At 38.4% G+C, this 13,368-nt stretch overlaps 1 protein-coding gene and 1 pseudogene across 5 annotated transcripts in view; both read right to left on the bottom strand.

Moving 5' to 3' along the window:
* The window catches only part of SBNO1 (strawberry notch homolog 1), a 55,370-nt gene that overhangs the window by 26,732 nt on the left and 15,270 nt on the right, over positions 1–13,368 (bottom strand). For 4 of the 5 annotated variants that reach the window (XM_068562313.1, XM_068562314.1, XM_068562316.1 and 1 more), the window contains 10 exons: positions 10,166–10,262; positions 8,974–9,134; positions 5,501–5,634; positions 5,222–5,312; positions 3,804–3,965; positions 1,864–1,999; positions 1,677–1,782; positions 1,388–1,541; positions 735–917; positions 86–183 (listed from right to left, as the gene is read on the bottom strand). In XM_068562313.1, coding sequence (XP_068418414.1) covers positions 86–183; positions 735–917; positions 1,388–1,541; positions 1,677–1,782; positions 1,864–1,999; positions 3,804–3,965; positions 5,222–5,312; positions 5,501–5,634; positions 8,974–9,134; positions 10,166–10,262 — 1,322 coding nt within the window. The remainder of the gene's footprint in view (positions 1–85; positions 184–734; positions 918–1,387; positions 1,542–1,676; positions 1,783–1,863; positions 2,000–3,803; positions 3,966–5,221; positions 5,313–5,500; positions 5,635–8,973; positions 9,135–10,165; positions 10,263–13,368) is intronic. The other variant, XM_068562315.1, reaches the window with a different exon arrangement.
* On the bottom strand, positions 2,497–3,289 carry LOC137776946 (ubiquitin-conjugating enzyme E2 variant 1 pseudogene; annotated as a pseudogene).

Here is a 13,368-nt window from a genome sequence, read left to right as displayed (position 1 = left end):
AAAACTTTAAAACGCAAAAATCTTGCCTCCAGGAAATGCCACATTTAAACTAATCTAAGTAAAAACTCAAAACCATAAACATTACTTGGCAGTTGAAACGAAATCGTTCAATTCTCCTCCACCCTCTTCCAAGGCTTCTAATGTTCTAGCTTCTCCCGTAGACTGCAGACCAATTACAACACACTGGAGGCAGAAAGGAATATTATTAATTATAAATAAAAATATCTATGTGGTTTCTTAAGACATATTTTAAATATTTAGTTTAAAAAAAGATTTCAAACAAGAATTACCCATTATTGTACATGTGTACCAATTTATTTATTCTACATATATTTGAGACATGCTACATGCAATACACTTAGCTAGGAAACAGTATTACAACAGTGGACACTACTGAAGCCCCTGCCCCAGTTCTTTGTGCTTTAACTAAATATGTATTTACCAAAAAGGAAAAAACCTTAATGTAATATATATCCATGTGTTATCAGTTGTTACATCTATGGTTAGCCAAATTATAGTGATGTCTGTTTATACTTTTCTGAGCTATCCAAATTCTTTATAAACACGTATTGCTTTTATTATCTTAAAAATGCATTGTTTAAAGTCTTACTATGTTAATACTTTTTACAACTACCCTTTAGAAAGAAAAGGCTTTTATAAGTAGAAAGCCTCAATACCCAAAAGACTAAAACACATAACCAAAGATGAATCTGTTAATGCATTCTCCAACTTACCTTTCCATTCTTGATTTCTTCTCGAGCTAGTTGAACAACCCTCTTAACTTTGGATGCTATGCACAAGTATTTGAAAAATCTCTGGTGAGCAGACCAGAACTGACCCCACATGGATTTTTTCATTCGTTGCTCAGCATCAATCAGATCTGCAGCTTGCTGAAATCGCTCTCTGGCAATGACCCACTGAAGGTGCACAATCAACATTTTAGATATTTCAATCTTTTGAGTGTGACTTTAAAATGACTAATTCAATCAAAATAAAGTGCAAGACACCATTTAACATTAATTCAACGAAGAATTTTCAGTAACTTGGGAATCTTTAAACAAATGTTTTTTAGGACGCTCACATAGAGCTGTCCCAAAATTCTTATTAACTAATGCAGTCATTTTAGGAAACAGTTACATTGTGATTTTTAAAACTATACAACCGAAATAAATGGCTATTTTTTATAAATTACTTTAACAAAGAGAAAACTTGGAAAATTGGGAAAATAAGGAACCAGTGATTTATCTGTTGTTTTATAGCAGAAATATACTCCTGTGAGCTGACAGGAGTATACTGGACAAAATATACTCCTGACTGGACAAAACTGGCTAACAGATACATTATCAGGTACATTAAAAGTACTAAGAGTTAAGAAAAACATGCTCACCAGTTTGACTGCTTTGTTATACATTTTAACATAGCTCTGAGAAAGAAGAACTTCCTCAATTTTGAAGGTCACACCAGTAAAGCTCAGCTGTCGAGCAATGTACATTCCTCTAAGCTTCATATCCATAGCAACTATTTCCATGGCACCAACACCTCTGAATAAAATTAAAACACACAGTAACTATCATTAAATATAGTAGAGCCTTAACATACATGGAAGAGATTTTAGCAATAACACCTCTTTTAGATTGCTACTGAGAACAAATAGTGTATACTGTAAATTGCATTACCTCCGTTCTACTGCCTGAATAAAATCACTGAATTCTCTAAATGGAGTTCCCTCACCCCATATTCCAAGACGGTTCATATAGGCCATGTTTCGTGGTTCAGAAGCACCTGAAAAACCCCCAAACAAAACATATTATAGCTGAAAAAATAACATATATATCTCTTTCTTTTAAATAAATAACTACTCACCAGTGGCACTAGCATAAACAACTCTGGCTTTTGGCAATTTGTTCTGAAGTTCTAAAACTGCTAAGCCTGTCTTGGTTGGCTTTGAAGAACCAACAGGACATAAGTTTTTTGCTTTATGACATTCATCAAACACTATCTGTAAGGAGTAAATTAAGGAACATGTCACATTAGTAGCAAGTGCCTCCAATCTTTCAGGAAGAGTTAACTTCTATTTCCCTCAGGACTTGGGAAACATCCAAGATTTCTGGGATGGTAGCTGGAGTAAAAAAAAGAATCAAGATTATTAGGGGGAGGGATGCTGTTGATATCAAGCCCCTGAGCATTAACTTTTTTTTTTTTACTAATACCCACATACCTATCATCTGGTTTTGTCAAACCTTAACATTTTGCCATATTTGCTTCAGATGGTTTTTTCTGTAAGATCACAAATATAAATGAAGCCCTCTATGTGCCTCTCCTTGATCTCCACAGCCCCCTTCCCCCAGCCACAGAGGCATTCACTGAATTTGGCATTAACCTTAACTGGATATTTAATTTTTTTTTTTGGTATCTAGAAAATTTACTACTGCAGAAAATGAAGACTGCTTGAATCGAATGCGGGGGTAGCGGAGGGCCTGTGGTTTTTCTTTTTGATTAACTACTGTAACACTGTCCTTCAGGCGGCTAAGGGAGTTTCATATTTTGTTTAGACGTCATCATGCACCGAAGCTCTTGCAGGACAACTGGGAAGCTATATGAATTCTGCCATTTTGCTAGCATTGATATGGCTCTTGGGTCCACCACTCCATTAGAACTATTAACTCCATTCATATTAATTTTTCTTACAAATCTTACAAAGGGGGTTGCTTCTGGGTATTTAGGTCCACATTCTATTTTAACGCTGTATGTTCAGTTTTCATAAACTGTCCGAGCCCGTGGTGGCTGCCACCTTGCGGCGCTGTCACTCCTTAACTGGATATTTAATTCTTAATTAGAATGAACAGAAGGATCCACTACAGCTAAAAATGTCCACCACACAGATTATTTGAGCAAATTTTGTTAAATAGAAGCACAACTGATAACCAACTTAATCAGTACTTCAAAAACTGGTGTTCCGGGCTTCCCCTGGTGGCGCAGTGGTTTAAGAATCCGCCTGCCAATGCAGGGGACATGGGTTCGTGCCCCAGTCCGGGAAGATCCCACATGCCGCGGAGCGGCTAGGCCCGTGAGCCACAACTACTGAGCCTGCGCGTCTGGAGCCTGTGCTCCGCAACGGGAGAGGCCACGACAGTGAGAGGCCCGCGCACCGTGATGAAGAGTGGCCCCCGCTCGCCACAACTGGAGAAAGCCCTCGTACAGAAACGAAGACCCAACACAGCCAAAAATAAATAAATAAATAAATAAATTTATAAAAACAAACAAACAAACAAAAACTGGTGTTCCTCATGCAGGATAGTAAAAGGTATGCTATGAGCAAATAAGTTTGGAAATCACTAAGTTAAGAAGGGAATATAGTATTCAGCATGTCCCATATCTATTAACATTTTCCTAAAGCAGGAACTTAAATACTGGCCTAGTAAATGACAGCTACAAAACAGAACCAACTTTCTGACTCCCTTGGACTCTATGTAATCATTAAAGCTCTCATCCCAGCAGTCTTTTTATTTAACCTCAGAATTCCTGTGTGTTAGATTTTGTGTCATTAAAAATTATAAAACTCATTACATGAAATTTCTAAAAATCTTATATTTGTATTTGTATGGAAATATGTATGGAAATATGTTAATATAAATGTTTCAGACATTACATGAAATTTCTAAAAATCTTATATGTTCTGGTATAATGTTATAAGTAATAATCCTTGTTATTACTTTAAAACGTATATCTCAGAAATAACTAATTTTCTTGTCAACTGCAAAAAAAAAAAAAAAAAAAATTATAAAACTTGTTGCAAAGGATACCACTCCATCGAAGTCATCACCACACCAATGTAGGAGTTGTTTTAACCTCGTTTTGTATTTACCACCAGACTGACTTTCACCAATGAGGGAAGAATAGGTAGCAAAAATCACACCCTTCTTCACACTCCCATTATGTTTGGAAGAAATTTTTCCATATTTAAACTAAAAAAGAAAAGAAAAGAACTTAATAAATACACTTTTGTCTCAAATATTTATCCCACCCAGATTTCTACAGCAGGAAACTGGTGGTAGCATGATGAGCTTCAGGAAAGTCAAAGGACCTCTTAAGATCATACACAAAATTTCTCATACACATGTGTACACATGCACACACACAAACATGAACCCTCTCGTGTGTGTGTGTGTGTGTGTATAACTTTAACGTACAAGGATCCAGTTTTCATCAAAGTCTCAAAAAAGTCTATCATCAAAAAAAGATTACAAACCAAACTCCCCAAGAAAAGGTCACAATATTCATTCTACAAATATTTATTGTGCATTTACTACATGCAAAGCACTGTAATTAAGATCTGAGGGATATATAAGAATTATGATTAATAGTTACTGTGGTCTTCCTCAATTATGCTGATTTAGAAATCAAAAATATTTCTAGATGCCCCTTACATGTTTTAGTTTTGAACTGTTAGTAGTCATTCAAGACACAGTACTTTACCAACAAACCACTCAGTAAGCCTCACCCAAAAAAAGCCACTGATGGGCAAGGCAACAACACCGAAGCAACTTAGGACTCAACACTGAAGCAACTTAGGACTCACATGGAAAGTAGATTTACATTTACTTATTTTCAAAGGGCTAGCAGGGAAGCACCTGCAGGAACTAGGTCTGTCTATTCTACCCATGTGACTCCAGGAATTGGTGCATAGTAGGAGGCCAATAAAGATTTGCTAAATGAATACTGAACTGTGCTTTCTAGATAATGAAACACATTTTCTTCCATTTGACAGAACTGTTTTAACATGAACACAGGTACGAGTATACAAGTCCACTGAATGTACAAATATCTAAACCAGTCTCCAAACCACAACTCTCTGTATGATGCGACGTGCACACTACCTGTCCATATAGCTTTATCACACTGCACCCTTATACTCATAGTTATATGAGTTTCACCCATATACAGTAACTTCAGAAACAGACAAAAACAAACAAACGAAAAACCCTGAAGAGTGAGAGAATAAACTCCATAAAAACAGACAATGCCTATTTTGTTTGCCACTACATAACCCTACCTGGCATATTATTTAACACTTAGTAATCCAAAAACCAACAATAGTGGCTAGCACTCACTATGCTTTCTGTGAAATAACTCATTTAATACTCTTAACAACCCTATTATTCCCATCTCACAGATAAGTCAATATTTATTGAATGACCAACTGAATAGAAAACTTTCATACCTTATTTAATGAATGGACCAAAATGTTTTTTGCTCCAATATCCCTCAAATCTCTTTCGGCATCATATTTTAAATCATTTGAAACACTGAACCTGCCACAAAAAAAAGGGAAAAGAAAAACACACAAATTAAATACAAATCCCATCATTCTAGCAATATTCAGGAATAAATAAACCCAGGCCTTGACACTTCAAAAAAATATACTTACTCACGAAGACCCATCCCCATATGCTGGATTATTCACAAACAAAAGCTTCCACAGCCAGTCTTTAGCACTTACCACAAAGCCCTTTTTCTACTCAACAAATAATTTTCATAGATGATTCCTGCTATTGTCCTTCCTTTTCCTACACCAGCACCATCACCTATTAAGAATCCAGCACGATCTCCATTTGGTAGGAATGTTTCATGTTGCTGAAAAAGAAAACGCTGGTAATTATCTATTCCTTTAGATATTTTGGTAATCAGTCTTTCATACCTTCTTTTAGTCATATATTAACATTCTCTGTTTTTATATAAATGGCATACAGTTGGCTTAGTGTGGATACTTTCTTTACTTAACTATACAGGCATACCTCATTTTATTGGGCTTCACTGTTACTGCACTTCAGGGGATACTGCATTTTTTACATATTGAAGGTTTGTGGCAACCCTGCATCAAGCAATTTTATTGGTGCCATTTTTCCAACAGCAGTTGCTCTTTTGTGTCTCTGAGTCGCTCTTTGGTAATTCTCATACTATTTCAAACTTTTTCATTATTATTATATTTGTTATTGTGATCTGTGATCAGTGATCTTTGATGTTACTATTTTAATTGTTTTGGGCTGCCATGAACCCGGCCCATATAAGATGGTGAACTTAATTAATAAATGTTGTGTGTATTGTGACTGCTCCACCGACTGACCATTTCCCCCATCTCTCTCTCTCCTTCGGCCTCCCTATTCCCTGAGACACAACAGTACTGAAATTAGACCAATTAATAACTCTACAATGGCTTCTTTAAGCATTCAAGAGAAAGGAAGAGCTGCACGTCTCTCACTTTAAATCAACAGCTAGAAATGATTACAACATAAGGAAGACATGTTGAAAGCCTAGACAAGCTGAATACCAGGCCTCTTGCTCCAAACAGCAAAGTTGTGAATGAAAAAAAAAAAGTTCTTAAAGGAAATTAAAAGTGCTACTTCAGGGGCTTCCCTGGTGGCGCAGTGGTTGAGAATCTGCCTGCCAATGCAGGGGACACGGGTTCGAGCCCTGGTCTGGGAAGATCCCACATGCCGCTGAGCAACTGGGCCCATGAGCCACAATTACTGAGCTTGTGCGTCTGGAGCCTGTGCTCCGCAACAAGAGAGGCCGCGATAATGAGAGGCCCACGCACCGTGATCAAGAGTGGCCCCCACTTGCCGCAACTAGAGAAAGCCCTCGCACAGAAACGAAGACCCAACACAGCCATAAATAAATAAATAAATAAACCCAAAGTTTAAAAAAAAAAAAAGTGCTACTTCAGTGAACAAACAATAAGAAAGCCAAACAGCCTTATTGCTGACGTGAAGAAACTTTTAGTGGTCTCAAAAGAAGATCAAACAAGCCATAATATTCCCTTAAGCCAAAGCCTAATCCAGAGCAAGGCCCTAACTCTCTTTAATTCTACGAAGGCTGAGAGAGGTGAGGAAGTTGCAGAAGAATTCTGAAGCTCGCAGAGGCTGGTTCATGAGGTTTAAGGAGTCATCTCCATAACATAATTGCAAGGTGAAACAGCAAGTGCTGATGCAGAAGCTTCACCAAGTTATCCAGAAGATCTAGCTAAGATAATCGATAAATGTGGCTACATTAAACAACAGATTTTCAATGTAGATGAAACAGCCTTCTTTTGGAAGAAGATGCTATCTAGGACTTTCATAGCTAGAGAGAAGAAGTCAATGTCTGGCTTCAAAGCTTCAGAGGACAGGCTGACTTATTAGGGGCTGATGCAGCTGGTGGCCTGAAGTTGAAGCCAATGCTCATTTCCCATTCCAAAAATCCTAGGGTCCTTAAGAATTATGCTCAATCTACGCTGCCTGTGCTCTACAAATGGAACAACAAGGCAGCACATCTGTTTACAACATGGTTTACTGAATATTTGAAACCCACTGTTGAGACCTACTGCTCAGAATGAAAGGTTCCTTTCAAAGTAATACCGCTCATTGACAATGCACCCAAGAGCTCTAATGGAGATGTACAACGAGATCAATGTCACTTTCATGCCTGCTTTGTAAAACAGCCTTTCTGCAGCCCACGGAGCTAAGAGTAATTTCGGCTTTCAAATCTTACTCTTTAAGAAACACATTTTGTAAGGCTGTAACTGCCATAGATAGTTGATTCCTCTGATGCACCTGGACAAAATCAACTGAAAACCTTCCAGAAAAGGAATCACCCTTCTAGATGCCACTAAGAACATTCATGATTCATGGGAAGAGGTCAAAATATCAACATTAACAGGAGTTAACCCTCATGGATGACTTGGAGGGGCTCAAGACTTCAGTGGAGAAAGTAGATTCTTGAGATGGAAATCTACTCCTAATGAAGATGCTGTGAGGACTGTTGAAATGACAACAAAGGATTTAGAATATTACATAAACTTAGTTGATAAAGCAGTGGCAGAGTTTGAGAGGACTGACTCCAATTCTGAAAGAAGTTCTGTGGGTAAAATGCCATCAAACAGCACTGCATGCTACAGAGAAATCATTAGTGCAAGGAAGAGTGAATCAATGTGGCAAACTTCACTGTTTTCTTATTTTAAGAAACTGCCACAGCCCCTCCAGCCTTCAATAACCACCACTCTGATCATTTAGCAGCCATCAACACCAAGGCGAGACCTCCCACCAGCAAAAAGATTACAACTTGCTGAAGCCTCAGATGATGATTAGCATTTTTTTAGCATTAAAGTGTTTTTAAATTAAGGTATGTACTTTGTTTTTCTGAACATAACGCTATTGCACACTTAACAGACTACATTATAGTGTAAACACTAAGTTTTGCATGTACTGGGAAACCAAAAACTTCATGTGACTCATTTTATTGTGACATTTGCTTTACTGTGGTGGTCTGGAACCAAACCTGCCCTATCTCTGAGGTCTGTGTATTTTTTTCTTGCTACCCTCGTATGTAGCAGGTAATTAAAGTTAACAAATTGGTGAGTATTCTTCCATAATTTTTCAAGGACTGTACAATCAAATACAAACTTTTTTATAAAACATAAATATGGGGGATGGTTGCCTATTTTACAAAAATGGAGTATTTCAGAAATCCTTTCAAGACAATTAACATAATATAAAAGCTGGTACAACACCCATATGGTAATACCAAAGGTTATTCAATCACTCCCCAAGGGTGTGAGCTTTCAAATCTTTTCTAGCTTTTAGCCACTGGGGGGAAAAAAAGCTGCAACAAATAGCCTTATATATATATGTTCTTATCTAATAGTTCTATGAAACAGACTCCCATGGAATCGTTAGGTAAAAGGATATAGGTATTTTTAATTTTAATACATGTTCCCAGTGAATTCCAAAAAGGTTATGACAATTTATCATTTGCACTAGAAACACATTCCCCATATCCACACTACCCCTTTAATTTTCTAACACATAAAACTTCTATAAAAATCACATTCACAAGATTTTCATGCAAGGAAAACTTAACTTTGAATTAAAACAACTATACATTGTGAACTAAGAATAAAGATAAAAACTGTATGTAGTTATAAATTATACAGCTTACCTGGGCTGCATATGTAATTGCCTCAAGCTGTAATGCTGATAACCAGCCATTATCAATGGTTTCTTCAGAAATAGACGTTTTGTACCAAACATCAGGAGGAGTAACACTGGATAAAGAACTAGTTTCAACTACAGCATCCGGGTGACGCAGGCCAATTTTTACTAAACAAAAATTTAAAAATACTTCATTTTAATTATTCTAAGTAATAACACTTCCCAGTCTTATCATAAGATATTGCAATATTTCTCCTCTGACAGAGAAAATATAATAATAAGTAACTATACATCCTGGGATCCTATATAAATTCACTGACTGATGGTAAAGTACTGTTTAAATTTGACTAAAATGACCTATTTATCAACTACCTATGGTTTAAATAGAGACTTGATTAAAAAGATCTAGAAAAATACCATCGCAGTTCATACCACCAGGTTCTCCAGTAGTAACAGAACATAATCCTAGATTAAGGCGTCATTTTAAATAACCAGGAAAGTATGGGAATTTGCAATCCATACATAGTTGGTAAACAGAGATTTTTAGTTTAAGTGGTCTTATTGGTGACTTTTTATAGAAAGCCAGAGTATAGGAGAGAAAAATTCTAGCCATAGATTTTTTTCCATCTTATTACCCCCATAAAATGAAAAAGTGAAAAATTTACACAAAAACTAAAAATTATTAATTTTCAACTTAATACAGTGGCCACTAAAAAAATGAATCATGGTCATTACGGGAAAAAAGGAAGCAATGGTGTTAATTTAAACCACTGAATTCGAATAGCGATTTTATTTTTAAGATTCCCATGTTTTTATAATTTGTTTTAGATAAGCTGTATAAACTATAAAGCTAAGATACGTGTTTACATTTCTGTAATTTACTATGATTTTATAATCACTGCTGAAATGAGCAAAATTAACTTGAAAGGAAAAAGCCTTTTCACTTGTGGTTTTAAAAGACTTCAGTCCAAAGCAAAGCTCTAAATTTGGGTAGGAAAATTAAAAAACTCACAGAATTTTCATGTAGCTATTTTAAAACATATTATAGTTTAAAACATACTACAAAGCTCACACTTATCAAATCCTGAGGTACCCAACATGGATAGATCTTAATACATAATAATGTATGCGGGAAAGTTTTTTAAGTTCAAAAGGAACCCAGAAGTCTTTCATTATTTTGACAAATCCCAAAGACATACATTTTATTGGCATATACTCTGCATAGGTTTCCGCATGACCCATTTCTTCTTCATCTTCTTCCTCTGGTTCATCTTCCTCTTTCACAACGGGGACCTTCTGTAACAGAGAGAGCAAAATCAACTAAGTCCAGAAACTGGAGGCCCAGCCAACACACAGAAAAACTCTTCTGTAGGAATACCCATTATCTTCAATCCTGGAAACAGGACATACCACTACTATATTCCCTAATATCTGGGTCAGAGTCTGTGGTTTCCCTGCTCCTCCAAAGATAAGCACAGATAATCCATGACCTGCTCTCATCGCAAACACACAAATGGGTCACCACAGGGCTCCACCACCTTCTCAAACTACTTTCCCCTTCAATATTGCCTGCCAGCCTCCCTGATGCCCAGAAGTCTAACCTCCAGTCCTCACTCTTCATTGCAGTTCCAGGAATAGAAAGAACAAGGGGTTTGGAGAGAAAAGGTGGATGAGTCCCAGCAGCACATCCTACAATCTCACGGACAGGAACTCTCTTTAAGTCTCACATCCCACCCTCTTCTCAGTTCACCTTCATCTGTTTCTTTCCCTTAGATCCTAAAACCAAAACCCCAGAAAACTCTGGAGTTTAAAGGTTCTTCTAAAAGACAGAGCATTTACTTCAGACACCTGTGTCTCCACAGACACAACAATCGTACAGAATCCTATATCACCTACTCTCCAAACTTCAGCACATCTGAGAATAAAATGAGGAGTTATTAGTAACTACACCAGGAAAACAGCAGTAAACCCAGACTGCCCCAGGCAAAGTGAGTGAATGGTCAATATAGTCACGTTACCTTGTGTTTCTCTACAGAATCTTAAAGGGGTAGAGAGAGGGAGGAATAGGGGAATAAGAAGTGCCTGAAAAAGCTGCTTTTCACTACCAGTAAACCATAAAGGGAAGCTCTTTATTAATGTGGGCTTGATCAAGGAAGAGTGTAGGGAAGAAGCTGTGGGAGCCAGTATACCAAGGAAGGGAGGAGAAGGACAAAGAGAAAAACTAGTCAGGACCTACAGGTAAAGGACAACATGGCATTAAAATGTAACATCAGGGCATTAAAATGTAACATCAGGGCTTCCCTGGTGACGCAGTGGTTAAGAATCCACCTGCCAATGCAGGGGACATGGGTTCGAGCCCTGGTCCGGGAAGATCCCACATGCTGCGGAGCAACTAAGCCCGTGCGCCACAACTACTGAGCTTGCGCTCTAGAGTCTGCGAGCCACAACTACTGAGCCCACGTGCCACAACTACTGAAGCCCGCACACCTAGAGCCCGTGCTCCGCAACAAGAGAAGCCACCGCAACGAGAAGCCCGCACACCACAACGAAGAGTAGCCCCCGCTCGCTGCAACTAGAGAAAGCCCATGCACAGCAACGAAGACCCAATGCAGCCAAAAATAAAATAAATAAAATATTTATTTTAAAAACAAATAAATAAATAAATAAAAAGTAAGGTCAGGCTCCTCTTTTATTTTTATTTTACTTATTTATTTTTATTTAGTCTAGAGCAGCATATGGCATACAGATGCTCAGTAAATGTGGGAAAGAAAAGGGAGATGTGAGATAAACATCCAGCCATCAACCCATGGAGTCCTTAGAAAAAAATCCAAAGAAACTCTGAATGTTCTCAGAAAGTATGCCAAAATAAAACCCAGTTTCAGAAATAAGAGATGAAATGGAGCTGGCCAGAGAAACAGATCCAGACCCCACTTCTGCTGTTATCTGTGTAGCCTTGGGCAAATTACTTACATTCTGAGTCCTCCCCATCCCCCTTTGCACCTTTTCCTCATCTGTAAAATAGGAATGCGCCCTATGCTAAATGACCAGCCACCTTTCTCCCTCTACCTTGTCTTTCCCTACCTTTAAAAAAAATATACCGCAGGTATATAGTTGGAGGATTAGTTGGTAACACAATACGGTCACAAAATCCAAGGACCAGACAAGTAATATGTCTAAGCCACCTGGATGTAAAATGGCAACTGACACCAAGCTTAGGGTCAAGGAGATAAATGAAGGAGAGGGAGACTGTGCTACATGGGGAATGTGTGACCAACACACAAAGTAGATGTTCACTACTCAACTCTAGGCGTGTTAACACGAGGTGGGGAATGTGGGCCCAGGATTGTCAGGTACTCCTATTTCTCAAGAGAACCTGGAAATCAGCATTTTTATGTGTTTGTAACACATTAAAAAATTTTCAAAATAATGTGGAGGCCAAACAAAACACCTGTCAATTGGTTTTCATCCACAGGCTACCAGTTTGCACTCTGTTAGATGTCTCTTAACTGCTAGGACAACATAGAACTTTGGGCATGTTATGGGCAACAGGGGCTGGACTGGGAACTTGAGCACTAAATAATCTTAAAGAAAAATGCATTCTTATTTTCCAAAAATCAACTTCCAAGTAAGCTGCTGGCACTCAACTGTTAAGTAAACTGATACTGCCAACACTTGTTCTCCTGGTCCCCGTTCAAAACCTCAGGCACAGGTTGCTTTGCTGTCTCTCCAAGTCCATATTTCATTCCCAGTCTTACCAATCCTCTGGAATCATTATGTGCAGTCCCCTCTTACTTTCTTCCTTTTTTCCTTTCCAATCACCTTTGCAATCCCTAAAGTTTAGTTCCTTATCACTTCCCTTCTGGATTACTTAACCAACCTCTTAACCTGTCTCTTCTTCCCAACCCATCCTGAGTCACTAATAGGTCCCTCTACTTCCAGGAGCCCTCACTGGTGCTGCCCCAAGTCCCAAGTCCATCAAATTCAATTCAGGACCCTCCACAGAGCCCCCAATCAACCATTCCAATTTCTTCCTGCAAGCCAAGTATCCTAAGCATATAGCTACCACCTCCTCTGTGCCTATTAATGCTGTAGCTCCCTTCCTAAAATGCCCTCTCAAAGTCTCTCCAGACTCGACACCCAAACTCCACGACATCTCCTCCATAAAATGAAGTCCTGGGCTTCCCTGGTGGCGCAGTGGTTAAGAATCTGCCTGCCAATGCAGGGGACACGGGTTCGATCCCTGGCCTGGGAAGATCTCACATGCCGCGGAGCAACTGAGCCCGTGCGCCACAACTACTGAGCCTGCACTCTAGAGACTGTGCTCTGCAACAAGAGAAGCCACAACAGTGAGAAGCCTGCGCACCACAATGAAGAGTAACCCCCATTCACCGCAACTAGAGAA

This window comes from Eschrichtius robustus, chromosome 14 (assembly GCF_028021215.1).
Source record: "Eschrichtius robustus isolate mEscRob2 chromosome 14, mEscRob2.pri, whole genome shotgun sequence".
Classification (NCBI taxonomy): domain Eukaryota; kingdom Metazoa; phylum Chordata; class Mammalia; order Artiodactyla; family Eschrichtiidae; genus Eschrichtius; species Eschrichtius robustus.
This window is presented reverse-complemented; position numbering and strand designations above follow the sequence as displayed.